This window comes from Dreissena polymorpha, chromosome 13 (genome assembly GCF_020536995.1).
Source record: "Dreissena polymorpha isolate Duluth1 chromosome 13, UMN_Dpol_1.0, whole genome shotgun sequence".
Lineage (NCBI taxonomy): Eukaryota > Metazoa > Mollusca > Bivalvia > Myida > Dreissenidae > Dreissena > Dreissena polymorpha.
The window spans coordinates 24,241,893-24,269,695 of NC_068367.1; the positions used below are offsets into that span (position 1 = coordinate 24,241,893).

At 36.5% G+C, this 27,803-nt stretch overlaps 4 protein-coding genes across 4 annotated transcripts in view; 1 reads left to right on the top strand and 3 right to left on the bottom strand.

Annotated features, from left to right (window-relative positions):
• Window positions 1-1,362: 1,362 nt before the first annotated feature.
• Window positions 1,363-1,713, bottom strand: LOC127854522 (keratin, type II cytoskeletal I-like). The gene has a single exon (XM_052389588.1). It carries the CDS (start codon window positions 1,711-1,713, stop codon window positions 1,363-1,365), a length of 351 nt encoding a protein of 116 aa, XP_052245548.1.
• Window positions 1,714-1,893: 180 nt separating this feature from the next.
• On the bottom strand, window positions 1,894-2,280 carry LOC127854523 (uncharacterized). Its single transcript, XM_052389589.1, has one exon. It carries the CDS (start codon window positions 2,278-2,280, stop codon window positions 1,894-1,896), a length of 387 nt encoding a protein of 128 aa, XP_052245549.1.
• Window positions 2,281-2,497: 217 nt separating this feature from the next.
• LOC127854524 (uncharacterized) lies at window positions 2,498-7,217 on the bottom strand. Its single transcript, XM_052389590.1, has 3 exons — window positions 7,192-7,217; window positions 3,383-3,529; window positions 2,498-2,717 (listed from the first exon to the last, which is right to left on the bottom strand). The coding sequence occupies exons 1-3, from the start codon at window positions 7,215-7,217 to the stop codon at window positions 2,498-2,500; spliced, it is 393 nt and encodes a 130-aa protein (XP_052245550.1).
• A 10,137-nt stretch (window positions 7,218-17,354) lies between these two features.
• The window catches only part of LOC127855378 (unextended protein-like), a 45,128-nt gene continuing 34,679 nt past the window's right edge, over window positions 17,355-27,803 (top strand). The window contains exons 1-2 of the mRNA XM_052390880.1: window positions 17,355-18,720; window positions 23,377-23,520. Coding sequence (XP_052246840.1) covers window positions 17,388-18,720; window positions 23,377-23,520 — 1,477 coding nt within the window. The 5' untranslated portion in view covers window positions 17,355-17,387. The remainder of the gene's footprint in view (window positions 18,721-23,376; window positions 23,521-27,803) is intronic.

Genomic DNA, 27,803 nt, shown 5'->3' on the forward strand with positions numbered 1-27,803 from the left:
AAGCATTAGCAAACAAAATGTATATTATATTTTTATCGTTTGAGTTACGAATTCGAAGAAAATAATTTTCTCATAATGCAATGTAATGAACGCTGCGCGCACTTGGGCACACTGAAAGAGTGCACGAGAAAATCAAGTGTGTTTGGCGATTTTTCGTTTTCAGCTTTGGACAGTCGAACTGTAAAGACATGGTGTTAAAGTGTTGAGTGTGTTTTTTTGTACAAAATTAAAAATTTAGGTATTGGTTTAGAGTGAAAAACAAAATAGGCGGTTATTGTGTATGTGTATGAATGACATGTTTTACATGTATACAACATTCATTTTGTTAATATGTACTTGTTAAATTATTAATTTTAATTATTATATCATTTTGATGTGTGTAATGTATGTTGCAGACAGTAGTCTACAAGATGCTTTACCAAATACAGAAAATGTATTGAAAAGCATATGTAAGTCTTTTTCTTGTTATGTGCGATAAGTAGAAAAAAACATTGTATATTATTTGAGATTCGAATAAACAGAAGTCAATGAAGTTGTAATTGCGGAACTATAATAATATTCGCTTTCGTTGTTTTTATAATGTTTAACATATAAGTGAAGTCTTTAAATATATACATATACTTGTAATAGTAGTACGTTCTTGTTTGATGTGTTAAAATATGCTAAAAACTTTACTCAAATTAAGTATCAATTATATGTGTAGTTCTGTATTTTCTTCAATGTTATTTAGTCCCTTCAAAATAAGACCAAGTAATCAATCATTGATAGAATTAAGACCGAATACGGAAACAAAACATGTCGCTTAATATATTGTTTATTAACAACGCAAATACGCATCGACACAATATAAACCACACAGTCTTATGTTGTTTTTCAATAGTATAACTATAAGAACAATATAGTAGTCGTGATATAACAGGGTGACAGGGTCTATACATGAATACCCATATTTCTTAATAGCCATAACGTGTTGAAATCTACTCCTACTCGAGACACGTAGAGGTGCGTCTATAACTTCAAATATTATTACAATATTATATTATTACAATAATCAGTAACGTCTGAATGGGTTACTATTTTATGTAAACCAACCACATAAACTTCAATCAATTTAAATATGACTCCCGGAATGTATATGTTTCACAAGTTCAACTATATGAAAAAACGGATGAAAAATGCAGAAAGCAAAATGCTAATCGTCTTCGTCGTCGTTATAACAGTAATATCCGTTACATCTGTGACCGCTACCGCCGCTACCGCCGCTGCCTGCCGCTGCCACCGCTACCTCCCTCACCGCCCTCGCCTCCACTTCCCTCTCCATTGGCACCACCGCCGCCACCGCCCGCCCGCCCACCAGCTCGCCTAGACAGGCGCCACCCCGCGCACCTCCCAGCCTCCCATACCACCCATTCCCCAGCCGTGACCCCCCATTCCAAACCCACCTCCCATTCCAAACCCACCTCCCATTCCTAACCCACCTCCCATTCCAAATCCACCTCCCATTCCTCCAATTCCAGCATTCCATCCTCGACCGCCAATACCCATTCCTCCCCTCATTCCCATACCACCTCCCATTCCGAAACCCCAACTATCCCCACGTCCATACGCCATTTGACCATATCCCATACCAATCCCACCTCCAGCTATCCCCATACCGTTTCTTGAATAACTTCCGTGACCGTACATTCCCATCCCGTATTCTGGTCTGCCCATATTAGGCATGTAATTGTAATCCAGGTCGGGTAATCCATTCCGTATCCGAAACCTCCCGGGTAACCGGGTCCCATAACACCCATACCGTTGATACCTCCCTGGTATTGGTTATACCCGCACCTCCGTACGTCCTTTCACATCCGACATCATACTGGTAACAGGCGCGGTAACCATACATACTCATGCAGCGGTAAACTCGTCACAATTACCGCGATATCTATCCGAATTCGAAGGCGCAGAACCCCCGCCGACATTGACTGGATACGGTACCGGGTATGGTTCCGGCACGCGAACGGTAATGGGCTCCGGGACGCGGACTGGAATGGGCTGTGGAATACGCACAGGTACGGGGATACGCACAGGGTATGGTCTTACAACGTCCGGACGAACTGGTATTGGTACCGGTGTTGGTACCGGAACAGGATATGGCATGGGATACGGCTCGGGCTGGGGCCTGGGCTGGGGCCGCGGCCGAGGCTGCTGCAAGGTTCCGCCGATTCCGGAGTCCACCATATCAGAGATACCGATGTCTCCACCGTTAAGCATCGGTCCACCCATCCTGTGCATTTTGCCTCCACCGCCGCCCAACCATTCCGCCGCTCCCGGTAATCCCTCCCATATTTATTGAATTACGCCCGGGCATACTTCCGGCATGACCTCCAACCATATTTCCGGCAATTCCGCCACCTGTCGATCCGCCTAGGAAATTTAAATATAAATATTCAATATTCAATAATAAGCCAATGTAAACAATTAAACAAAAACAAATATGTAATTCACTTGTCTAAGTTTCACACTTATTCAATACCGTCATCGTAATGGTGCTCTGTAGTCCGCACGTGCTTTGTAATTCTCTCAACCGGAACAGTTTTCCACCCACGTGACTTCCCATCATGCTCGGGCCGCTGACTCCCATATCCGGTCCGCCTGCGCCCAAGTCGTATCCCGAATCACTGCCTCCGAAACTTGGGCCGTTGATGCCGCTTCCGACAATATCAACACTCCTAAGAACAATAAGCATAATGTGGTAGTTGTTATTGCTATCATTAATTACATAAAGTGATAGAACATTCAACAAATAAAACGTGGCATTTTAAAGGCCAACGCTCAGTAAACCATCAAGATCAACTACTTAACTACTTTTTCGAATGTGGCTTCACCATTTCATCATTGCACTATTTCAACACAACCGTGGCGATCAAAAGACCCAATAAAGTACAATGTAAATATATATGGGGACATCTTTACCGCATAGTTTTCTATCGATTCAATTTCAATTGTCGCATTAAATTAAGCTGTGCACAATTATTGAACCAAGAACACCACATTATTTCAATGTAGTACACGTTCGACCATGCTAATATAAATATGTGTCGTGTTCTGAGAAAACTGGGCATAATGCATGTGCGTAAAGTGTCGTCCCAGATTAACCTGTGCAGTCCGCACAGGCTTATTAGGGACGATTCTTTCCGCCTAAACTTGATTTTTTGGTAAGGAGAGACATCCTTGAAACTAAACATACCATAAAAGCGTAAAGTGTCGTCCCTGAGTAGCCTGTGCGGACTGCACAGGCTAATCTGGGACGACACTTTACGCAAATGCATTAAGCTTAGTTTCTTAGAACGCGGCTCATATCTTCTAGTATAACGGGTTTTCAGCAAGATCTTACGGCTGAAAGGGAGGGTACTGATTCACGACATGTTGGCCGCCACCGTGCCCTTTGCCAGAACGATACACCGACCCGTGCCGTTTCTGCGCCTGCGCCGATAAAATGGTAACCAAGACAACGATCAACAAACACTGGAGCGACTTTGACCTGCAAAAAAATGCAACGAGAATAATACGCTATTTAAATTAACAGCTGTTTCCCTTTCTCTGAAAAGTTACCCTTTCTCGGAGTTTCTCCCGTAGCGTGCTTCAATATATTTCAAAACACAAATTGACGTCACAAGTGTGACAAAATGACGTCATTATATCAGAGAAAATTCTCCAGTTAAACTCTTTTATAATGTTAATAAACGCTGAAAAGCATAAAATAAAAGAAAGTGTGTTTGATTCGGTGGAATGTCGATTTTAATTCACTCGTGATCATAGAATATATATATATATATAATATATATATATAATATATATATATATATATATATATATATATATATATATATATATATATATATATATATATATATATATATATATATAACGAAGTCTCTATTAGCCTTGTATTATTTAACAAAAACGCTTGTATTTATTTTTTGCCGAAGCTTTTGACCTCACGGTCTTCACCGGCGACCATTTTTTATTTCCAAATGTTTTATTATGAACGGAAATGACGTCGTGCATTTCCGGCGTCAACGTTGTTTACGTGCCCTTTTATGAACGTTTATTCTTGCACGTTGATGCCGTATGGTCGGGATGTCCTTAGTTTTGACTTCCACAATGCTCCATGGTTTTGCGGTACTCGTCCGACCCGCTGAGTTTTTCGAGTCCCATTGTTTGGAAATCATCCATGAAATGTCTGTCTGTGTAGAAATGTTCAGCTACCGGGTCACTGTGCTGTGTACGAATACACGACAAATTCAATAGATGTCGCTGGTACAGAGTTCCGCCGGTCTCTTCAACATACACGAACCTGCGACAGCGACAACAGTTGACCGCGTACACAGCATTGGATGATTTGTAATCAACATTGTTTCCGACGCTGTACTTCCTGCCGCTGGGATCTGTGAAATATTCCGCCTTCATCATGTACATGCAAATGGCGCATCTCTGCGCCCCACAGGGCACGCTCATATGGGCTTTCGGAAGAACATCCTATTGTGTTTTTGGTGCACTAGGATGTCTTGCAGGTTGCAATTCCTTCTGAAGGCTACTAATGGGGGCTCAGAAAACACTTCCTTTATTCTATCAGACGTGTGCAGAGTGTGTAGGTGTCTACGGATGATACGGCCGATGTTGGGTAGTGCGCGCGAAAACGTTATCACGAGCGGAATCCTTGTATTATGCTCTGAGTTTGTCTTTTCGCGTAAAAGGTCCTCTCTCTTTTTATTGTCGACCTTTATCAATTCGGTCTCCACAAACGCCCCGTCATATCCACGGTTCACGAGCTGTGTTTTCACCGCCTGTCTGTGCTTCCGGTATGCAACCTCCTCTGAACAGATTCTTTTCGCACGCACACCCAGACCATATGGTATTGCTTTTTTTGTAGACTCCGAGTGCGAAGAATCCCTGTGTAGGTACAGGTGTTTATCGGTAGGCTTAGTATATAGGTCGGTTTGAAGGCGCCCGTTCCGTATTGATGTCACCGTGTCCAGGAACTCTAGTTTTCTGAAGAATAGCGGAGCTCGAGTTTAATGCGAGGGTTGATTTCATTTCCTTGTGTGTGGAAAGTTTTAAGTGCTTCGATACCATGCGTCCATAAGCCCCACACATCATCCACAAACCGGAAGTATGACCGCCGGAACAGTTCGTTTTCCCAAGCACCCATGTAGGTTGATGCATAGTTCAGCCCGAGGCGTTAGCCAATTGCCGTCCCTTCAGTCTGTATAAAGTGTTCCTACAATTCCTACAGAGGACGTCATCGTGATGATAAACACTGTGTTGGAGAACAACACCTTCTCATTCAACGACGAACACTTTATACAGACTGAAGGGACGGCAACTGGCTCACGCCTCGGGCTGAACTATTCATCAATATATCAATAGGTATAAAAGAAAATATAAAGTCTACCTCATCACGATTAGAAGCATCCGCATCGAATGATTAATTTCGACTTAAACACCAAAGAGGAGGCATTTCCTCTGGTATACTTGAGACTTGATATCCAAACATGTTATATCAGAGATTGCTTAAAATACTAAGAATATGACAGTTTGATATTTATTGGGAACCAAAGAACCTAATATAAAATGCCAAGCATCTATCAAATTTAAATTTATGGAATAATTAGGGGTTGTTTTTACTTAAAATAAGTATAAAATGTTTACCGAGCCACAGAATCATATGTTAGATCCATCATCTTAATTAATCGCGTACACGTTACATTGTTAGATCCATCATCTTAATTAATCGCGTACACGTTACATTGTTAGAGCAGACAAAAAACGATTCAAGTTTCCGCAATCTCGATGTGTTTCACAACTCAATTGTGTGTTTTTTATTTGCCACAGCTTAACTACCAGTTACACGGTCTGCTTATTAATTTACCATGGCTTCATCCTTTGCCATGAGCGCATGCTAAATAAAAACATGCATAAAATAATAACAACGTGCAAATCATAATTATGTATATGCACACATAAAGAATCTAATTATATGTCTTTACCAATTGTTCAAATATTTAAAAAAAACAATATGACGTCATTGTACTCTCTATAAGTATAATCTTTAAATATTTAAGGAAAACAACTTTTTAAATTAATATTTGTGTACACAGGCAGATCGAGTTTCAACAATTTTGTGAACAATTTAAAACAACGTTCTATTGCAACGTCTATTTCCTTATACACGTATATGTTATTGTTAAACAAATGGAACTTATCGAGAACCTAAATAGAGACCGAAACGTTTATTTAATTGAATATACGCGCGATTTTTTATGCAGTTTAAAAACCAAGGTACAACAAAATTAAAAAAAAAATATTCAAACCTTTCCATTGTTGCAATGTGGCACAATGTCTGACAAAGTCCGATGCTTCCAGGGGAGTTAAAACATTTAATGACCAATGTACGAGTGGGATTTTTGGTTTTTATTACATGCGAACATGCCCTGTCAAAATTGACATTCTTCTATACGGAAGAAATATGTCTACTATAACTCGAAATCATGTTTTTTCCACGCTAGTAGAGCAGGCTTTGACTGTTTAGGCGTATGAACATAACGTGCTCTCGAACACCAATGTTCCGGACAAACAACGTTTTACATGTGTTCCGATAGCGGTATTGACATTCGTCATAAGAGTATATGCTTGTTTTGTCTTTTGTTACTCAGTTTGAACCAATAACTTAATAACCCACAAACAAGCCTTCTTGACAGCCCTAGAGAGAGCGAACGTTTATTGTGCACTGACAGCCGACATGACGTTGTGTGCAATACTGCTGTGATTATGACCATAATTCAGTAATATGTACCAACGAAACGACTCTGTCTTTTCAAATCACGCACCAATTATCATCTTGGTCGGGGCCATTATTATGGCTTAAAAGAAGTGTTCAATGTGACAGCTCATGGTCCGATTACAAATGGACGTTAAATACATGTGTATGTCCCAAAAATATTAAGAGCGATGATATTCATAAATGTTGACTCAGTATAGACTACAGAGTTCCGTCCACGTGATGTAGGATATTGAACTTAGCGGGCAGGCGGTCTGTTGGCTAGATGCGAGCATGCACGTTTGTTTGCGGAACAGCTAATTTAATATATAGCTTTAACCGAATCATTACAATCATTGTAAGATTGATAGTATTTGATTTACCTATTGTTGAAATCAGCGACATTCATGTTGTATAAAGTAGACACCACCTTAAAAATAACGAAATGTGAAAGTTTAGGCAACGGCGTCAGTAAAATTAGTTTCAATAACTGACCATATTTGCATTAAGACCGTATAAAGATATACTGCTGTGAGTTTTCGTTGCGATGATTTTGTTTCCACGATATCTTCATAAAATCAGTTTCTTACCCCAGAAAGCAAGACATTTTAGTTCTTACACTTCAATGAATGAGTTGTCCGAATCTGATCGTAATGTTATTTTCTCAATTTTAATACAATTTGCTCATGGGTTAAATGTATAGCTACAATTAAGCCCGCACCGCTCTTGAGATAAAATAATTGGCCAGATGTCAAGCTGTCGTCTATACTTTGAAGACAACATGTGTTACACTGTGACAATAATTCATCTGTATTTAATATCACAATTCTTAATTATGTAGTTTTATTTACGATAGCAATTATATTTACAGGCATTTAAACGGGGATGTTTACACTGTGTAAAGTGCAACATAAATTAATGTCGTGTTCTGAGAAAACTGGGCATAATGCATGTGCGGTAAGTGTCGTCCCAGATTAGCCTGTGAAGTTAACACAGGCTTATCAGGGACGACACTTTCCGTTAAATTGGATTTTTGCTTAGAAGAGACTTTATTTAAACGGAAAATGTCGTAAAAAACAAAAAGTGTCGACCCTGATTACTTGATTAGCCTGTGCGGACTGCACAGGCTAATCTGGGACGACACTTTACGCACAAGCATTTTGCCCAGTTTTCTCAGAACGCGGCTCAATGTATTGCATTAGTTATTTCTAGTACTGGCATTCAAAAGTATGTTAAGACTGTGAGAATAAACTTCAAAAGATGTAGGTCACAATCATACACAAAGTCATTTCTGACCCGACTTCGTCATTAATGTAACAAAGTATGTTGTCGAAGTTTAAGCATGATGTTAACACATGTCTCAGAAAGGTTGAATTTAACTTGTCATCACAATCAATTAAAATCAAAGAGAAATATTTATAACTTTGTCACTAAATGTTTCGTGTGTGGTACAAAGGCCACATGCGGACTTTATATTGCCGTCACGTTTCGTATACAAGCTTTTATTTGTGTGTGTTGTCCCTCAACATAACCAATTTTTTGTGTTCGTGACCTAGTCGCCGTGGCCTAGTGGATAAGGCGTCCGCCTCGGGATCGGGAGGTCGAAGGTTCGAGCCCAATGGGGAGCGTTTGTCGAAGGATGTGTGTTTGTCATGGGACTTGTTCCGATAGGGCCGGTTCGTGAGCCGCGAGCTAGTTAAAAGGAATGGTTAACGACTTCTGGCATAGTGATAGGAGTTGGGAGGTATACACGCAAAGGTGTCTCATAAGCCAAAATTGGATGTCCCTTTCAATAGGGGTGACACTATAATAAAAAAAGACCTTTACATTTTTTTATACCTTCGTAATAAAGTTTTAATACTGGTAAATACATGTATTTGATACTAAACGTTTCTTGCTATAGTTCGAGTTTATGAAAATCATTTTAGCGTTGGAATTACAGAACGATCTGCTAAGATAAAAAACGAAAAGTACAAATGATAATGGACGCAATGTACAGATTGTGAGTGTACATATCATACTTCATTGTTGACAAGTGCAAAACTCGGCAATTACGCGGTAGTATTGCGGTAAATATGTATGATCTGGCGCGACGTTTTTTTACGCATTTTACACGCAGTGAACTAACATATAAAGCGTTTTGTGCACAGCATGTAACAAAAGAACGAAATAAACGCATCTTTAAATCATAATCATAGACACGCTTGCTATAAACATAAAACAACAAACATTTGCAATAATAAGACCCTGTAACCTGGAAGAAAAAATGCGCTTTGTCCAAATCAAAAATCAGATCATTTTATTTTTCGTAAAAATATTGTAGCGAGCGAGCTAAAACGCTCAAACAGAAATTATGTCGAAGCTTGTTTTGAACAAGCGCTTTGTTTTAGTAAATTTAGAGTGTGTGCTTTGGTATTGAACATGAGCGTTCATTGATATCATAGTCATCAGGACTGATACTAATACTGGTGTGAATGTTAATTGAGTGTGACATGTTACACGATGTCTTCAGATCTTAAAATGTTACGATTTGTTTTCATGGGATTTTATTTATACCCTTTTTACTGATTGTATTGATGTTTTGTCCGACTTTGTCGGAACACGCTTGTCTTAATACCGAAAGTCGCATTTGGCGGGATGTCCACTTTCACGGCAGCGGACGTTGTTGGCATAGTTGCTTATAAAACACGTCCCGCCATTAGGGAAAGACACATATTTCTATTTCAAATGTCCCACCGATGCGGGGAATATGATGTATATTGCAAGAATCACTCTTCCTAGCATAACAACATTATAACATTATGCCGAACGTAGTACTTAAACAAAAGTTCTTTGGTATTTTTGTTGATTTTTAACATTTGCGTTTATTAGCTTGAGAATCAACCATCCCCACCCACAAACTGGCTTGTATTGCAAATATATCTTACTTCCTTACTTCCCTTGTGTACGATGCTACATAAGCCCCAATACGGCCCTCAGTTTAGCCCGCACGTGCCCGTTGTTATTCAAACTTGTGCAAGGCCTTTATTCTGTCTTCACTTAGTTACTATTCCGAATTAGTAGCAACTGTAAGCTATTTTACCGCTCTCCGACCTTAATGGATGTTTATATAAAAAGATACTTGCGATGTCGTGCTCTTCTTCACCAAACAGCGTCAATGCAGTGAATGTAACGCTTCATTAGCAGCGTTTGTCAGATGGTCCACTGGGACAGACCGCCATTGCCGCTCGATGGGTCGGCTCAGGTACTACTGAAAAGTATATGTACCCGGGTATTTTTAACTATACTACATTGTATCCCGAGTATTCTTTAGTATACTTCATTTGTATCCCGGGGGCTCTATCTTTAAAAAAAGACAAAATGCTGTTAAACATTAACAGTAATGGGGTTAATAATATTTCCGAAAAGTAAAGCCAACATGGAGTATTTAACATGTTAGCTAGCACACTCAGTTAATCGATTATTACAATTAAATTCCTGAAATCTAAATTTAAAAGATTCGTAATACCGGCAAGTATTCTTATGTTTGTAATTTGTGTATTGGAATCCTTACACAAGAAATACGGTAATATGGCTTATGTATAAACCTTCTAACGTATTTTAATTGTCGATGTAAGTGTACTCTTATATAGATCGCCATTATTTGAAAACGATGATGACTATGAAATAGTGTACAATATTGGTAATTAATACGATATATTTTCATTATTATCTAAGTCAAAAAATGTATATAGGAATTTTTTATCAATTTATTGACTAAACACATGTCTGTATGCGTCTGTTTTAAGTTCGGTAACCATAAGCTTTTGCCAACCAATCAGTTCGCGTGCGCAGAAAATGCCGATTGTAAACAATAACAATCAACCGGTCTATATATGCAGACCAAACTATCCATTGTAAAGCGCAGACTATAACTATTGTGTAACCCATTGTGTACTACGTCATCAGAACTTGAGTATTTTTAAATATTTTGTCAGGTGTATTCTCCGGACGATATTTATTGAATTTTCTCTGTAATCATCTGAATCTTACAATCATGGTGCGGTGGTCTAGTGGTAACACACTGATCTACCATTCCAGAGGTCCCCGGTTCAATTCCTGGCCTGGGCACTGGACATTTCAGAAATGCTCCACGTGTTTCCCATCCAACTAGAGATGTACTGGTATGAAACCCAGGTAATTCTCGCGTGTATCGGTGCTATACACTGAGCACGTAAAAGAACCAAGGGATCAATTCGCAAAGAGCTAGGGTATCGCAACCGGATTCCTTGTATCTCAATGCTGTCTCTTCTGCTTGCTGTCTCTTCAGCAAAAACCAAAGGACCCCATTGGAAATAAGTGCTTGCACTTAATGGGTTATCCTTGACCGCAAGGTCAAAAGAAATACATACATACATACACATCATCATGTAGGTTCAAATATGTTTTGAATTACGAGTGAGAACTTATAAAGCCATATATATATTCACTAAGGTGACATTCATGAATGCTTATACGGTCGTTATGCATTATATAAATAGATTATATAATTAATGAACCCGTATCAATCTTTTTCGAGTGAGGACATCCTAAACGGTCTTTATTGATATAAATACATTATCATCATATAATGAACCATTTATGATCTGCTTCAAAACAATCTTTTACAGGCTCCTGTATGGGTTTAATTGCGACGTAGAACTAATGCAGCACTAACGACATCCGTTCCGACAACTTGCACAAGGCAATTATACATAGAATATGTAGAATAAAAATTTGGTTCTATATGTGATGAATCCATATTCATCTGCACTTAGCGAAAATTATAATAGGCTTATCATGTCTTAATTGCATTTTAAAAGTAATACTGACCTATCAATCTGCGTTGAGAGCACACATGTGGGGTGATTATAATGTCTGTATGGCATTAGATACGCAGTGAATTCCAAAGTCTCTACATTAAAACAATCTTAGCAGGTTCCAATATTAGTCTAACTTCGGCGGATATTCCTGTCAAACTGCATGCGTCCCGAGAGGCTTCAGATGGAATTTCTAAGACGAAGAACTAATGAAGACTTATTATAAGCCTGTATTTGTTTCGACAACCTTGATATGGGATTTCTCGGTCCTTATATGGATTTAAAGCGAGATTATACGATTTTGTAAATTATTTATTAATTTATATAAAATGTGTAAAAAACTTATTAAACATATATTTCAATATAAATTAAAATAACAGATAAGAAGAACATGTGTCGAAAAATGCGAAATAAGCCAGATATGTAATTCTGAAATCGAAAATGTCTGTACAGTCGAATTTGCCAGCATGTAAAACTTTCCTGTACGATATGAATCTAAATTTAGTTTAACGGTTCATTTTAAATTCCTGCAACGATATCTATTCATACGACACACGAACACTAACTGAAAAGACGAATGCTTCAGTTATTGTAGGAAAATATGTACGAAATATCTTCGTCACAATCGGCTCGGGCGCTACATTTTGCTGCATTTTATGAAATTTGTCTTCAATATATATTTTTCTTGCCTACTTTGTGTTATTTTAACATATTTTGTCAATATATTACAATTTAATACTTATAGAAAATCGTATTATCTCGCTTTAAGCGCAGATTAGTAAGGATCCATTTTAAAACCCGAATTTAACCCTATAAGCACAACGTTAATATTGCGCATTTGAATATTCTCAAACGTATTTATAGTCTATTACTTCTATAGAGCATTTAAAGCCGTATAAACACAATGTTTTGTTAATTTAGTTAAGACAATTATACTTACAGATACTTACATATACTTACAGATGTCGTTCTAGCAGTAGGTTGGTGTCCCCATTCTTTAATGCTAGCTCCTCGTTTTCATCACTAGAATTGTCCTTTATACCTCCAGTAAATTTGAGACACTCCGTGAATTGATATTTAATGGGTTGATCGCTTCGGAATTTATCTAATCGTCTTTCAAAAGAGTGTACCGTCTTGGCGGATATCACATGTTCGGGTAATTTGTTCCATATGTCCACAATCCGACAACAAAACGAATATTTCCTAACACCCAGTCTTGATCGCAATTTAAAAAGTTTATGCTCATGCCCCCTTGTTGATTGTCTAGTATTTTTCTCGAATAAGTTTGAGACTGCTGGGTCATATTTCATAGTAATTATTTTATATGCTTCAATGAGGTCTCCTCGTAGTCTTCTATAAGCAGTGGATAAGAGTGGGTAATTTTAATTCATTCAATCTCTCCTCATATGACTTTTCAGATAAACCAGGTACTTGTTTCGTGGCACGCCTTTGAACATTCTCTAACATTTCTATGTCTTTTTTCAGATGTGGATTCCAGACTGGATTAGCATATTCTAAGTGTGGTCTTACTAACGATGTGAACAGAGTTTTAAAAACTTCTTTATTTATATATTCAAACGTTCGCCTTATTACTCCAACTATTGAATTTGCTTTATTAACTTTTTCATTTATATGTTTATCAAATTTCAATTTGTTGTCAATAACAACACCTATATCTTTTTCTTCAATACTTTTGCCATAGGTTTCAGATTCCTGTCTAACTTGTATTCAAAGTCACTAGTTTTATTTTTACCAATTCTCATCACTTTACATTTGTCCGGGTTAAATTTTAATTTCCATTTATCTGACCATTCTTTCATTTTAAATATATCTTCTTGAAGCAATTCACAATCATTTAGATTCATTATTTGCCTAAAAATGTTAGTATCATCCGCAAAAAGAAATATTTCACTTTCATTTGATAGACTCAAGGGTAAGTCATTTATATATAGTACAAAACATATCGGCCCGAGCACAGATCCTTGCGGTATTCCACTCACAACACTTTTCCATTCTGAACTCGCTCCGTTTACTAAAACACGTTGTTTTCGGTTGCTCAAAAAGCCTGTATCCAGTCTATATATTTTTGACCAAAATTATACATTTTCAGTTTGTGAATTAACTTTACATTACTTACTTTATCGAATGCCTTCATGAAGTCACAATAGGCAACATCTACAGCTCCCCATTTATCTAAAATTTCAGTCCACCTATCTATAACTGTTAAAAGTTGCAAAACTGTCGAACGACCAGAGATAAAGCCATATTGCTTGTCACTAAATAACCCGTTTACTTTCATATGATTCACCATTTCCTCCCTGACAATGGTCTCCATAACTTTACATAAAATACAAGTTAGACTAACAGGTCTATAATTTCCCGCATCTTTGCGATCACCCTTCTTAAACAAAGCAGTTATATTCGCACATTTCCACTCATCTGGTAATTCACCTTTAGTCCAAGAACTATTAAAGATAATCGATAATGGCTTAATCAAAACTGTACGTAAATCATGAAGTAATCTTGGGTGTAATTTATCCGGCCCCGGGAATTTACTAATATTTAAATTTTTCAACCTTTTCTCAACAATTTTAGGAGTAATTGTTAAAAAATCCAAAAATGGCACATCTTGAGAAGCACTAATATCTGGTTGTGTTATATCCTCATCTAAAGTAAAAACTGATGTAAAAAAGTCCGCCAAAACCCCTGCTTTTTCACTATCGTTTGTTGTCATGTCTATTTTATTTTCATCTTTATATAAGTCTGTAACTGATACTTTAGTTTTAGTTTTCCTGTTTACATAGTTCCAAAAAGCCTTCGGATTACTTTTAGAATTGTCAGCTTTTTTCTTCTCTCTTTGTTTAAACATTTTCCTTGTCAAATTCCTAATTTGATTTCTTGTGCGTTTATAATCCTCATAAGCCCTTAAGTCACCTTCTTTTACATATCTGTTCCATAGTCTTTGCTTTTGTCTAATTTTAGATTTAAACTTCTTGCTTTCAAGGTTAACCTTGTTTTTCCTATTTCTATTGACTGATATTTTTGGTATGCATTGGTCAACAGCACTGCCTAAGGTTTCCTTAAATACTTCCCATTGCTCATTTGTACTTAAATTATTACATTTATTGTCCCAGTCTATATTGAGTATTTCTTTCATTCTATCCCAGTCTGCCTTATCATATTTATACACTATTTTTTCACAATTAGGTCCATACCTGTGGACATTAAAACAGTAACTGATAAATGCATGATCACTTTTTCCCAGAGGCGCCTCAATATTCAAGTCTGAGATCAAACCTTCTTCATTGCTGAATACTAGATCAATTAATGAAGGTTTGTCTTTACCTCTACCACGGGTACTCTCTTAAACATGCTGGTAAAGAAAACAGTCCCTCACTGACTCCAGAAATTCATACTCCATTTCACCAGGTCCCTGCGATGCACTTGTATTCTCCCAGTCTATTCCTGGATAACTAAGGTCTCCGTTAATCAGCACATGACCGTAATTCCTAGAATATATTTCCTTCAAAAGAACATTTAAATTTAAATTATTTTCATTTTCGCTACTGGGACTTCTGTAAATTGGTAGTATACATTAATTTTTCATGCTTATTAAGTTCTATTTCAATACAAACATGTTCAACAAATGCAACTTTCAATTCAACCTGGTTAAATTTCAAACTTTCGTGTACATATATAAGTATTCCTCTCCCTTTATCATGTTTGCCCAAGAATTAATGGTAAAATTTCATACCCCTCTATAATATACTCGGATATCTGTCTTTCAAACTTGAAGTTCTTAGGTTTAACCTCTGAAACTGAAATAATGGCAGGTTTCTCCTGCATGAGGTCCAATCTGGCCCTGATTTCGTGAAGTTTATCTACAGAGAACGTATCTGCGTTCGTGAAAACAACACACAACTTTTCAAACATATTTACATTGTCATTTTTTGTCCCTTTTTTATCTAACCTGGATGGGTCTGGGCCACCACGCCTCCGCCTTTCCTTACTTTGACGATTCTTCTCTCCCACGGCATTCCTCGCACTACATGCACGAAATTTTCAGTCTCCTTTTCTGTGCGATCTTTTGTTTCTTTCTTCAGGTCCTTATCACGCTGACGTTCCTCCTTTGTCATATCGTGCGTAATACCAATCGTCCTGAAATGATCTGATTTAGAAGAAGAAAGTTTATGAGCATTGTTCATGATTCTAATTTTAGCTTCCTCCGTGAAAGTTCCAATTACAACCCGTGGTACCTCGACCTCCTCCTTATTTCCGTCCTTATTCTCAATAATCCTAGTCAAACCTTTCTTGCCAAATCTTTTCAAGTTTTTAATATCTTCACTATGTACATGGATCCCTATTTCTGTGATTATATCATTGATACAGTCTTTGTCTAACTGTTCACACTCTTCTTTCAAATTACTCTTATTTTCCTTGATACCATAAAATGCTATATTGTTACGTCTATCAAACCTTGACTGGATTTCAGTTGTGGCCTGTTTCACAATGTTCTCGGATGCGACTGCCTCTCCCATCTTCCCATCAGTTCCGTCCTTCACTTGCTTCAACCCGGCAAGCTCCTGTTTTACCTCTTTCACGTCCTTTTCAATTTCAACTAACCTGTTCTCCACTTTTTCCTGAAACTTAGACAAGAAGTCGTGACACTGATCTACAATAGATTTATTAGTCTTTACGCTTTCAATAGCCTTGCCTAGACAATTATCGCAGAACCATGGGAAGTTAACTCGACCACTGACTTGCTTGTAGAATGCCTTTGGTAGACCGAGACATGGGATACATTTAGGTTTTTCACAATACTGACAGAGAAGGAGCATGTCACCGTCCTCTGTAAATGACTGATCACAATCCATACATGTCCATGCTACTTTGCTAACACTACCCTTTCTCTGGGAGCTTTTCAAATGATCAACCTTTTCGTTGGACGTTTTGAGGGGCATTTATAGGCGTTAATCCCTCACAAAACCATAGTTTAACCATATACGCATCATTTGAACGTTGTTTGAATGCAAAATAATAAGCTTTATATAATTAGTTCTCGTGTGCTGTTTACATCGTACAGAACTTTCAAAAATAGTTCAAGTGCAGATGAATATAAGTTCATTACTTATTGAATACAATTAAGAGCGCATCCACCATGTGTTTACACGACCCCAGATTGGTTGGGTTTCATTTGTTATGTAGTGCAATTTAGATCTATATGCGCATTTGAATATTAATTTAGCGCAAATAAAATGGCTCAATAATTTATGGAACCCGAATTAAACCGTACTAGCACAACGTGAATGTTGTTTTGACGCAGATAAATATGGTTTAATTAGTTTTCCAATGCCATTACCGAACCTGCAAAGATTGTATGAACGCAGATGTATAAAAGATCATTAGTTATTTTATGTACCGGTAGTTAATAGCGTACAAGCGCCCTCAGTGGCTCGGAGCCATGTAACGATTGTCAGGACTCCGACGAGTAAGAAACAATTACTTCACTTATAAAACCGTGTATACCAAATTAATCGCGGTTCATTACTTCTGTCTCGCAATAAAGACTCTCCGGCGTAAAATTCTTCATTGAAACTAAACGGGCCTGATAACATCCATAACTGAACAGATATCGAGCCAGATTTGCACTGCTCATGACGTAGTACACAACGTATCCTATCAATCTGGATCCAATATCCAATACATTGTGTTCGTCTGCATCTAATGTTTATCATTTCGAAATGGCGGACACCGATTGGACTTGTTTACTTTTACTAGCATTAATTTTTTGTGTTTTTAAAGTGCACTCGCAGACGACATCAACAGAAGTCGAAGCGCTGGGCTTATTAGCCACGGAGATTCAGCGTGATGCCAATAATCACCTGATCCTGTCTGCTGGGAAGGAGCAGAAGCTTCTCATAGTTGGCCGAAATTTCAAGAATGATTCAGAGGTTGCTTTTACTCTGAAACGGTTAAACAGAGGCGAATCATGTGAAGATCACGGTGAAATATCGAAGAAGTTTGCCATCAGCATTGACGGCCTCAATGTGAGCAACACTGGTGTCTCAAACATTCAGCTCGACCATATTACAGCGGAAAATGAGTATTTTTATGTCTGCATTAAGCATATCGAAGGCAAGGATATCTCATGGATTCATCAAGGAGACGGTGTATATTTAAAATTTTCGGTAATAAAAGCCTCTACGACCTTTATGCCAGTTTGGCTTCAGATTACATTTATTCTAATACTGTTATCCTTGTCTGGACTCTTCAGTGGACTCAATCTGGGTTTGATGTCACTCGATCAGACCGAGTTGACAATAATTGCGAAGTGCGGAAAATCAAGTGAAAAGAAATATGCCAAAGTGATTGCCCCAATAAGAAAGAGAGGGAATTTTCTGCTATGTACACTATTACTTGGGAATGTTTTGGTCAATAACAGTTTGACAATTTTGTTAGATAATCTTACAAGTGGATTGATAGCTGTTATAGGTGCAACAGCTTTCATTGTGATATTTGGTGAAATTGCTCCACAGGCTATTTGTTCAAGGCATGGATTAGCTATTGGGGCTAAAACTAGATTCATCACATACTTTTTCATGCTACTGACATTTCCTCTTTCATTTCCAATCAGTTTGGTACTCGATAAAATTCTTGGTGATGAAATTGGAGTGGTATATAATAGAGAAAAGCTAAAAGAACTTATTAAAGTTACAAAAGATGTCAGTCGTTTGGATGACGGCGAAGTTGCCATTATATCAGGAGCCTTAGAATTAACTAAAAAGACGGTTTCAGACATAATGACACCTATTGAAGATGTCTTCATGTTGGATTATAATGACATTCTCAGCTTTGAAACCATGAGTGAGATAATGAAAAAAGGTTATAGCCGAATACCAGTGTATGAGAACAGCAAACAAAACATTGTTGCTCTATTGAACATTAAGGATCTGGCATTGATAGACCCTGATGATAATACTCCTTTGAAAACCATCTGCAAATATTACCAACACCATCTTCTGTTTGTTTTTGATGACCACAAGCTGGATCAGATGCTGCAAGATTTTAGGCAGGGTAAGGCATTTAGGATTGCCACATGTCACCTTGTACAAGGCTTTTCTTACATTCCGTAGGTCAAGAGTCAAGACTTACCAGCACAGTTGGCTATAATCTCTTGAGAGTCCACCAGACTTTGTGATTATTATTATCAGGGCTTTTTTATTGATCTGGGAAACGGGCCTGGCCTTCCATTTTGGGGGAAAAATTATGGACAAAACTAACAAAGGGAAAAACATTTTCCAAAGTAAGCTTGACATTGGAAAAAAATTGCATCATTTAAAGATTTATCTTCTTTTGGGAAGGGGCTTTTATTTAGAAGAAAGGGGTCTGTATAGGGCCCTTGCTAAAGAAGGAAAAAAAGTCCTGTTATGACTGTTACAATGAAATTATGTTGTTTTTGTTAAAAAATCAGAAAGTCAAACGGTAAACAAGTTAAGGGATGCCACTGATGCCTTTAACTTTTTAAGTATTCTTTTGTATGATGGAACTTTACAGGGCTATATCTAAGAAACTATGCAACAATTTCAACATGAAACTTCATGGGTGTGTAGAAATCCATGAGAAGAAGTGCCTTGCACAAGAACCATAAACCTGCACTTTCTCTCAGATACTATACAACATTTCAACATAAAACTTCATAGGCATGTAGAAATCCATGAGAAGAAGTGATTTGCACAAGAACCATAAACCTGCATTTTCTTAACTAAGAGTAATTGCCCTTTGTTGTTTTTATATTTTGTAACTTTTCAATACTACAATGTATATCTCAGATACACTACAAGATTTCAACACAAAACTTTATTGGTTGGCAGATATCAATTTGGAGAATTGTGTTTTTATAAAAACAATAATGGTACCCTATACTTAATTATTATCTATTAATAGTTACACTACACTCATTATACTGTAATAACTGTATATCAAGTGATTTGCACCAATCAATAATCCAAGTTTATTTTGCAGGGATATAAACTAAATGTATTTGCTTGTTTATAATGTAGGCGTTGTGTCTTGTTTTTTTTTCTATCAGGTTGAAGAAATTAAATATATATTACCGTAATTACTCTATGTTTTCGGACACTTAAAAATAATAATTTTTTTTCGTGTCCGAAAACTTTGATACGCAAAATATTCACAAAATACAGGTGTCCGACAACTTAGAGTCGAAAATTGAAGTGTCAGACATAGCGTCAATTGTATCAACGACTACGGGTAATAGCACGCGCTTGTAAAATACCAGTATAAATTACATTTATATGTGTTTGCACTGCATTTTAAATAATTTTGAATGCTTAATTTATTTGACAGATCAGTACTACAAGGTTGTACTTTGACCAACGAGTTCAAAGATGAGCATGTGATGTACCGATACTCGCTAGTATGAACCTGTAATTAACGCAAAAAAAGCAAACAATGAATTCTTTGTTTGTTCATTTCCGATAGTTGTTGTCTTACACCTTCCATTGTTCGTAAAACTTGCAATTGGGAGCATCACACTTTGAAGCGTTTAGTATTTGTCACTGTTATTTTACTAAGAAGGGGAAGTACCATTGCGGTAGATAATAGCACAGTTCTGCTGTGACGTCACTAATTGCTAAGCTGACCGATACATAGGTCACGTGGTTTAACCACATACAAAGGATTCACTCATGTGGATTCACTCATGTTAATTGGCACTACCCCTGCTAATTGTCATAACGCTTATGCTATCGGGCGAAACCATTGATTCATACTGGTTTACAAGGTTATTTACCCAATAACGCAAATGTAATGGTCCGTTACCCTAAGGCATGCACCTGTCATGTTTTATAATGTTAATCTGGTTGTAAAACCCCATGATCGAAGTGTCATTAGATATCGAAAACCGGACCGAAATTTGGTAAAATAGCGCTGTAAAATATACTGTCCGAAAACTTAGAGACATTAATTATGGACGAAAACTCATGTGTCCGAAAATTAAGAGTCATGAAAAATAATCATTTTTGCTGAAAAACGAGGTGTCAGAAAACTTAGAGTGTCCGAAAACATAGAGTAATTACGGTACACAATAATTTCTATAGAAATGGAAAACAAAGACACATGGCTCGAAATGTTTAAAATACACATGACATTGTTGATGGGTCAAAGTCTATCACAAGCTAGTTTATGCATATTTTTACATTCTCTGCAAATAATGCTTTGTACAAATAAAAGTGAAATACTATGCAAACTTTACATAACTATAGATGCACTTGAAAAGCTTTAGTTAGTAACTAAATGCTGGAGTCGTAGTCCTGAGGACAAGTGGTCATGTACATGTATATCGGCCATGCTCTGTGAAAAGGGGTTTTAATGCATGTGCTTAAAGTGTCGTCCCAGGTTAGCCTGTGCAGTCTGCACAGGCTAATTAGGGACGCCTCTTTCCGCTTACAGCCTTAACCTGGATGTTTGTTAAGAGGAGACTTTCTCCAAACAAAAAATATCATAAAAGCAGGAAGTGTTGTCCCTGACTAGCCTGTGCTGACTGCACAGGCTAATCTGAGACAAAACTTTACGTACATGCATTAAACCACCTTTTGAGTTTTCACACAGCATGGCCCAGATGCAGTGTAGCATAGCTAATAAACAATGAAGCTGTTATTTTATATGTAGCTATTTAAACAGAGCTCTACTACCGTAACTAGAACATTGAACCCAGATTTGATTACCCACTATTACAGTATATTAGTGGGTCATGATATAAAAGAAAATGTGAATCAAGGTCACGACTGTTTTCATCGTGATATCCATTATCAGGGAATACAACTTAGATTAGGTCCCGATTTGATAACCTACTATTAGTGTATTATTAGTTGGTCATGATACATGCATGCAAGAAAATATTGATCAAGGCCATGACTGTTTGTTTTCATTATGATCAAGTTATCTTTAAAGGGGCCTTTTCACGTTTTGGTAAATTGACAAAATTAAAAAAGTTATGTTTTAGTTATGATATTTGTGAGGAAACAGTAATACTGAACATTTACCATGCTCTAAAAAAGCCATTATTTTCCCGCTGTGAAATTTAAAGTACATCGAGAAAATTGGTGACATAACAATCTACACTAGGGTTGTAACGATACATTCGAATATTTGAATTACTCAAATACGGCTTTGGACGAATTGTATTCGTTATTCGCCACCTCCCGAACCGAATATTTGGCGAATACAAACAATGTGGTTTCGAGTTTGAAAGTTTAATCATCTTATCTTACCTTTCAAATGAAGGTTCATACAATAAACCCCTATATTTAAATGTTCTTCTCCTTATTCCGGCGTTTTTCATCATGTTTATCCCACCCACTATGTTACACAGTGAGATTATCAACAATAATAGCGGGCACCGGTTGAATATTTATGACATTGAATTGAAAAATCTTTCGATGGTTGTTTAATGTTTATTTAGGCAAATACGAGTGCTTTGATGCTCAAACATACACACAAAGGATTAGCAGATGGAATTTTTTTTTGTTTATCTTTACGCCAATGATTGTGCAACTTATCAACAAACATGGAGCCTAGCAAAGAGAATGCTATTGATATCGTTGACCTGCCTGCCAAATACACGTCGTTTGTCTGGCGCTGTGTTCAAAGTTTAAGCAGTTCTAGTCAGTGTTTTGTTATTTCAAAGTGTAATATTTCATATTTTCAGTATGCAATGATACTCAATTAATCAAATTGACAAATACCCATAGTGACATACTATATAATGTCATATCAAGTTGTCAGTATTACTTTTGTTTATTGAAATTCATATTAGTGAATAAATATTCGTATTCGCCACCCTGTATTTGTGATACGTATCGTATTCGTTACCTAGTGTATTTGTTACAGCCCTAATCTACACACTATAAATAACGCAAGTAGATTGATAATTTTTGCATAAAATATATACAATTCACTACGCATGCACAATTAGCATTCCTGGGTTTACCACGTGACGATGATCAATCTACTTGCGTTATTTATAGTTACCTGGTACCTGTACCCAGTAAAATTTATTAACAAATATACTGAAAATATGAAAACTTAACAACTTTTTTCAAGTAATGTTATATACCAGTGGTGATATTTTAATGAATGTAAACTAATAATTGTATAAAAATACGGTATTTAAGAACTTTTCTTTTTTCATCAATTACGGTTGACGGTCCCTTTAAGTGTAAAATTATTAATTAAGATTTGATGTGCATAATAAGATAGGCCATTATAAGTTTACATTTAAATTTACAAATTTGAATTATCAATATATTGAACTTGATCTTATTCAATGCAAAACTTATTGGTATTGGTGTTGTGTAAATTAAATGGTAAAATTAGCATGACCAAGGGTCAATATGCTGAAGTCACAGATAATGTTGTCTTGTGCATACATGTTCGGATTCCTTTGCAAATTGCAATTAAAATACTTCAAACATCAATAATAATTAACACACACACAATAAACATTTAAAATAAATTGTTATTTTGTGAGTCTTTTAAGTTGGGAAATCATAGCTTGTGTTTTTGAAGTTGGGAGAGCAAAATTAGTTGCAACAAAATTAATGAAAGGTTTTTCCTTGAGAAAAAAATATGTGAATTGCTATAAGCCTGTGACAAAAATCAACATTCTGCATCAAATGCACAGGTAATCAATGTTCTCCCATTTTTCAGGTCACTCCCATATGGCAATAGTACGCTGTGTGATCACAACGGGACCAGGTGACCCGTACTATGAGACGCTGGGCGTCGTCACACTGGAGGACGTCATTGAGGAGATCATCCAGTCTGAGATTCTGGATGAGACTGATACACTCGGTGAGTGGAACTTGAAATTGGACTTACAAATAAGTTAGGAAAATCAGGGTTAGAAATTGACTTTTTGATCACAATTGTCCTCATTTGCCTTGTACAATGATTTTTTTTCTCACATGAACAGAAAGGGTACATGATGAGCTATTATGGTAGGTGGCCATCAAGTGTAGCATGCTGTTAATATTTTTCTCAAAACAACATCTTCTAAACTGCCAGGCAGATTTTTATGAAAACTAGCACTATATAATGATCCTTGGTTGACCCTCTTTTCAAATGTACAAAGTATAGTAAATGTATGAATAGTTGTATACATTTTGTCATTTAATCATATTTTAAGAGTAATTCAATGTTCGAGTTAATAGCACAAAGCCCCAGAACCAAGCATAGGTACTGTATGGTACTCATTTTTAATCCTTATTAGGTCAAGATCTATCTGGTTTGATTATTTAATTCAATTTTTACTCCATGTTCAAAATAACAGTTAAATCCATAACTATTTGCGAGTTGGCTGTTTGCTGGATATATACATGTACTGCATTCACTTATGTGCTATAGCTGAATTAAAGTTGTGTAATAGACAGTATTGATCACTTAAAATACAGAATCAATAACTAACACCAATGTAATTCATTAGCTAAGTCCCTGTACTGACAGATATGTTATTGTGTAGAGCAGACATTAGACTGTTCTTCTCTGGACTTCTTAGTACTTCACAAGACTTTGAAGTTCAAAACAAGAGAAGACAAAATATATATTTGGTTGATTAGAGGTGTATTGGGACAAGTTAAAAATGCTAGATTTTTTAATTACATGGAAGAATAATGCACTTTTTACAAATGTATGTGGTACATGTAATCCTGTACTGTAAAGATTGAAGTAGCGATACTTGACCGTTGTATGTTACATGTAAGCTAAATATACATGTAAGAGTAGATGAAAGACTAGGCTTGTCATATGCTTTTTAAGAAAATGAATTGGTTAATAATCTGCATGTAAGAGCAATCAAGTCAGCAAAATAGGCTATAACACCTTGGTTAAAAAATTTTGATTTGGATTAATATTTTCTTAAAATTGTGTAAGAATCAAAAACAATTTTAATTTTAAAATTCTTCATTGACATACGACATAGAAAAGTATTATTCTCAAAGTAATTGTAAACAAATTACAGAGCATATTAGAACAGGGTTCGACATTAACTTTTTTTACAGCCAGACCATCGGACCAGCTCCTCTTAAAATGTACTAGCCCAAATCTGATGTCTACTAGACCATAAATGACATAGCAAATAAACAGAATTGTGTCGTGTAACTGTTTAATCAGGTTTTATCAGAAAATAATTAGTGAACACAAGAAAGTTATTTTGATGCACAGAGTAAAAAATAAAATAAAACTATTTAACAACATAAATTGTTTGTTGTAATTTAACTGTTTATCACCAGTTAAACAGATGATGTCTGTACAGCAGGTGACTTTTAAACGTTATCAAATTCTGGCCTGCTTGACCGCTGTTCTCTAGCTAACACAGCTCCAATGCCCTTTTCCATCATAATCTGTGTCAGTTTTACCGTCGGATTCTTCTTTATTAACTTATTTGTCAGATGAAAATCCAATCTTGAACAAAGTCACTCTTTAAATTACATTCTCTTGTCTGCTACGCCAAAATGTTTACATTGACGATACCGATTTTCGATAGAAGTCGTAAAAACATGATATAAAGTTCTACGACACTGCAGAAAATCGTTAACTATTTCAGTGCTGGAACCGAATTTTGAAGGTCTTTGCAAACAGTTTGGATCCAGATGAGACACCACAGAACGTGGCGTCTCATCTGGATCCAAACTGTTTGCTATTCTGATAGTATTCTTTGAAAAAAAATTGAAGAAAATGCTAATTTTAGAAATTCAGCAGACAACATTTTAGCAGACTACAAATTTCCCTGCATGCAAAGGGTTAATATTCATGACAACTTTACCAATGGAAACAAGCTATTTCTGCGGGAAGCTCTCCTTCGCGTCTAAAAATAGCGATGAATCATGTGAATGCTCCGCTAGTTTTGTTCTGATGTAAATAATGGATACAATAGTTATTTTACACATTAAGAGAAAAAGGTTTTCGGTTAGTTATACATGTAGTTATATGAATCAGTACAGATTTTGTATGTACGACCAGTCGGACAAGCTAGCCCACAGTTTTACTAGCCCGACCACCGATCTTACTAGACAATGTCTGTCGGACGTGCCTTAGTGTCGAACCCTGTAGAATACACATGAGTTGTGCTTTGTGAAAATGGGGCTTAATGCATGTGAGTGAAGAGTTGTCCCATATTAGCCTGTGCAGTCTGCATAGGCTGATCAGGGACAACACTCTCCGCCTAAACTTGATTTTTTATAAGAAGAGACTTTTTTGAAACAAAAAATGTCATTAAAGCGCAGAGTGTCCCTTATAAGCCTGTCTGGATGACTTAATTAAATGCTTTAAGATTTAATGGCCCTTAAGCTAACTTCTTGCTAACATAACATTCAAGTTAATACCATTAGGCAACTTGTTTATAAAACTATGTTAAGCGTAACGTTGTTGTATTGAACAAAGTAAGTTTAAAACAAAGCACTTGAAGCATTGGATCCAAAATTCCTGATCATGGTTTATTGCACAATAAACACTTTTTTTGAAAGGTTATATATTCATAACACAAGAACCTGCACCTCAAGGGTCATTGGTCTATTTCATTGGTACAGAACCTCAAAGTCAGATAGTCTACATGTACAATGTAATATAATCTGTTGATGTATATTTTTACAATGCTTATTTTGCAATATCTATTTTACATGTCTGTACCATTATAAGAAACTTGATTCTGTCTGTGCAATCATTTAGAAAAAATCTGTTTTGTTTAAGAAGACATTAAAATTTTAATCTACATATTTACCATGTACCTAGTTGAAATGTACATGTCAAGTGACTGATGTTTTAACCTCTTTTTTACTGTCCTGTTGAATCGGAGATCTGTCTTTCCTTGCCAGTACGGTATTTTACAACAGAGGTTGATTGATCAACAAAATTTTCCAGATAACTGTTTAAAAAAGTGAACACTTTGATGGGGCAAATTTAATAAATCAAGAGTATATAATAATTTCCTAAATTAATTTAGACACAAAATAAAATAATTCATTTTCAATGTTCACCATGTCACCTTTAAGTAATCTTTCCTAGGGGACTTGAATTCATACTTTAACATATGAGTTGCGTTCTGAGAAAACTGGGCATGGGCGTAAACTGTTGTCCCAGATTAGCCTGTGCAGTCTGCACAGGCTAATCAGGGATGACACTTTCCACCTGAATTGGATTTTTGCTAAGAAAAGACTTTATTTAAATGAAAAATGTCATAGAAGCGGAAAGTGTCATCCCTGATTAGCCTGTGCAGACTGCACAGGCTAATCGGGGACAACACTTTACTGCACATGCATTATGCCCAGTTTTGTCAGAACATGACTCATTTTAGCCGGCTTGGAAGTTGCTTAAGAATATTACATTATAATTACTTTTATAAGGTGTTAAGTGTAGCAATAAAGTGTGTTGGGTTTTAAAACTGTTTATTGAATTGATTTTGCACAAGAGTTAAGACATCAAGTTATATTCCCTTTTTATTAATATGGTACTTATTGTTTATGTGCATTCTTTGTATGTGATATATATCATCCAACAATACATTTGAAATATTGCCATCGTTCCATATAACCTTGTTTGTGTGGAAGTTTCTTTTTTTTATGCCCCCAAAGGTGGGCATATAGTGATCGCACTGTCCGTCTGTCTGTCTTTCCATCACACTTTTGCGTTTAAGTTTCGAAAAATGCTCATAACTTCTATGTCGCTTCAGATGTAACGTTCATATTTGGTATGCATGTATATATGGACAAGGCCTTTCCATAAGCACAACAAATTGACCCCTTTGACCTTGACCTTGAACTTGGGGTCCATGTTTAGGTTTCGAAATCTGCATTTAGGTTTCGAAAAAGTATTTTCTCGGGGGCATATGTCTTCTGATGGAGTCTAACAGCTATTGTTTAAGAATAATTTTCTATATGCCCCATTAAGTTTCAGAATTTTGTAATAGCTGTAAAAACAGTCTCGTTGTAAAGTCATTCTGTCTGTCTGATATAGGTGGCTATTATTTCAGGTTAGCAGTATTCAGTGAGGTGCTTAAATAGCTAGGTAACCTCTTCTAATTGCCATGAAAATGACAGGAAGGAGCTCATTTAGACATTGTTACAGTTTTTTAAATTTATTTG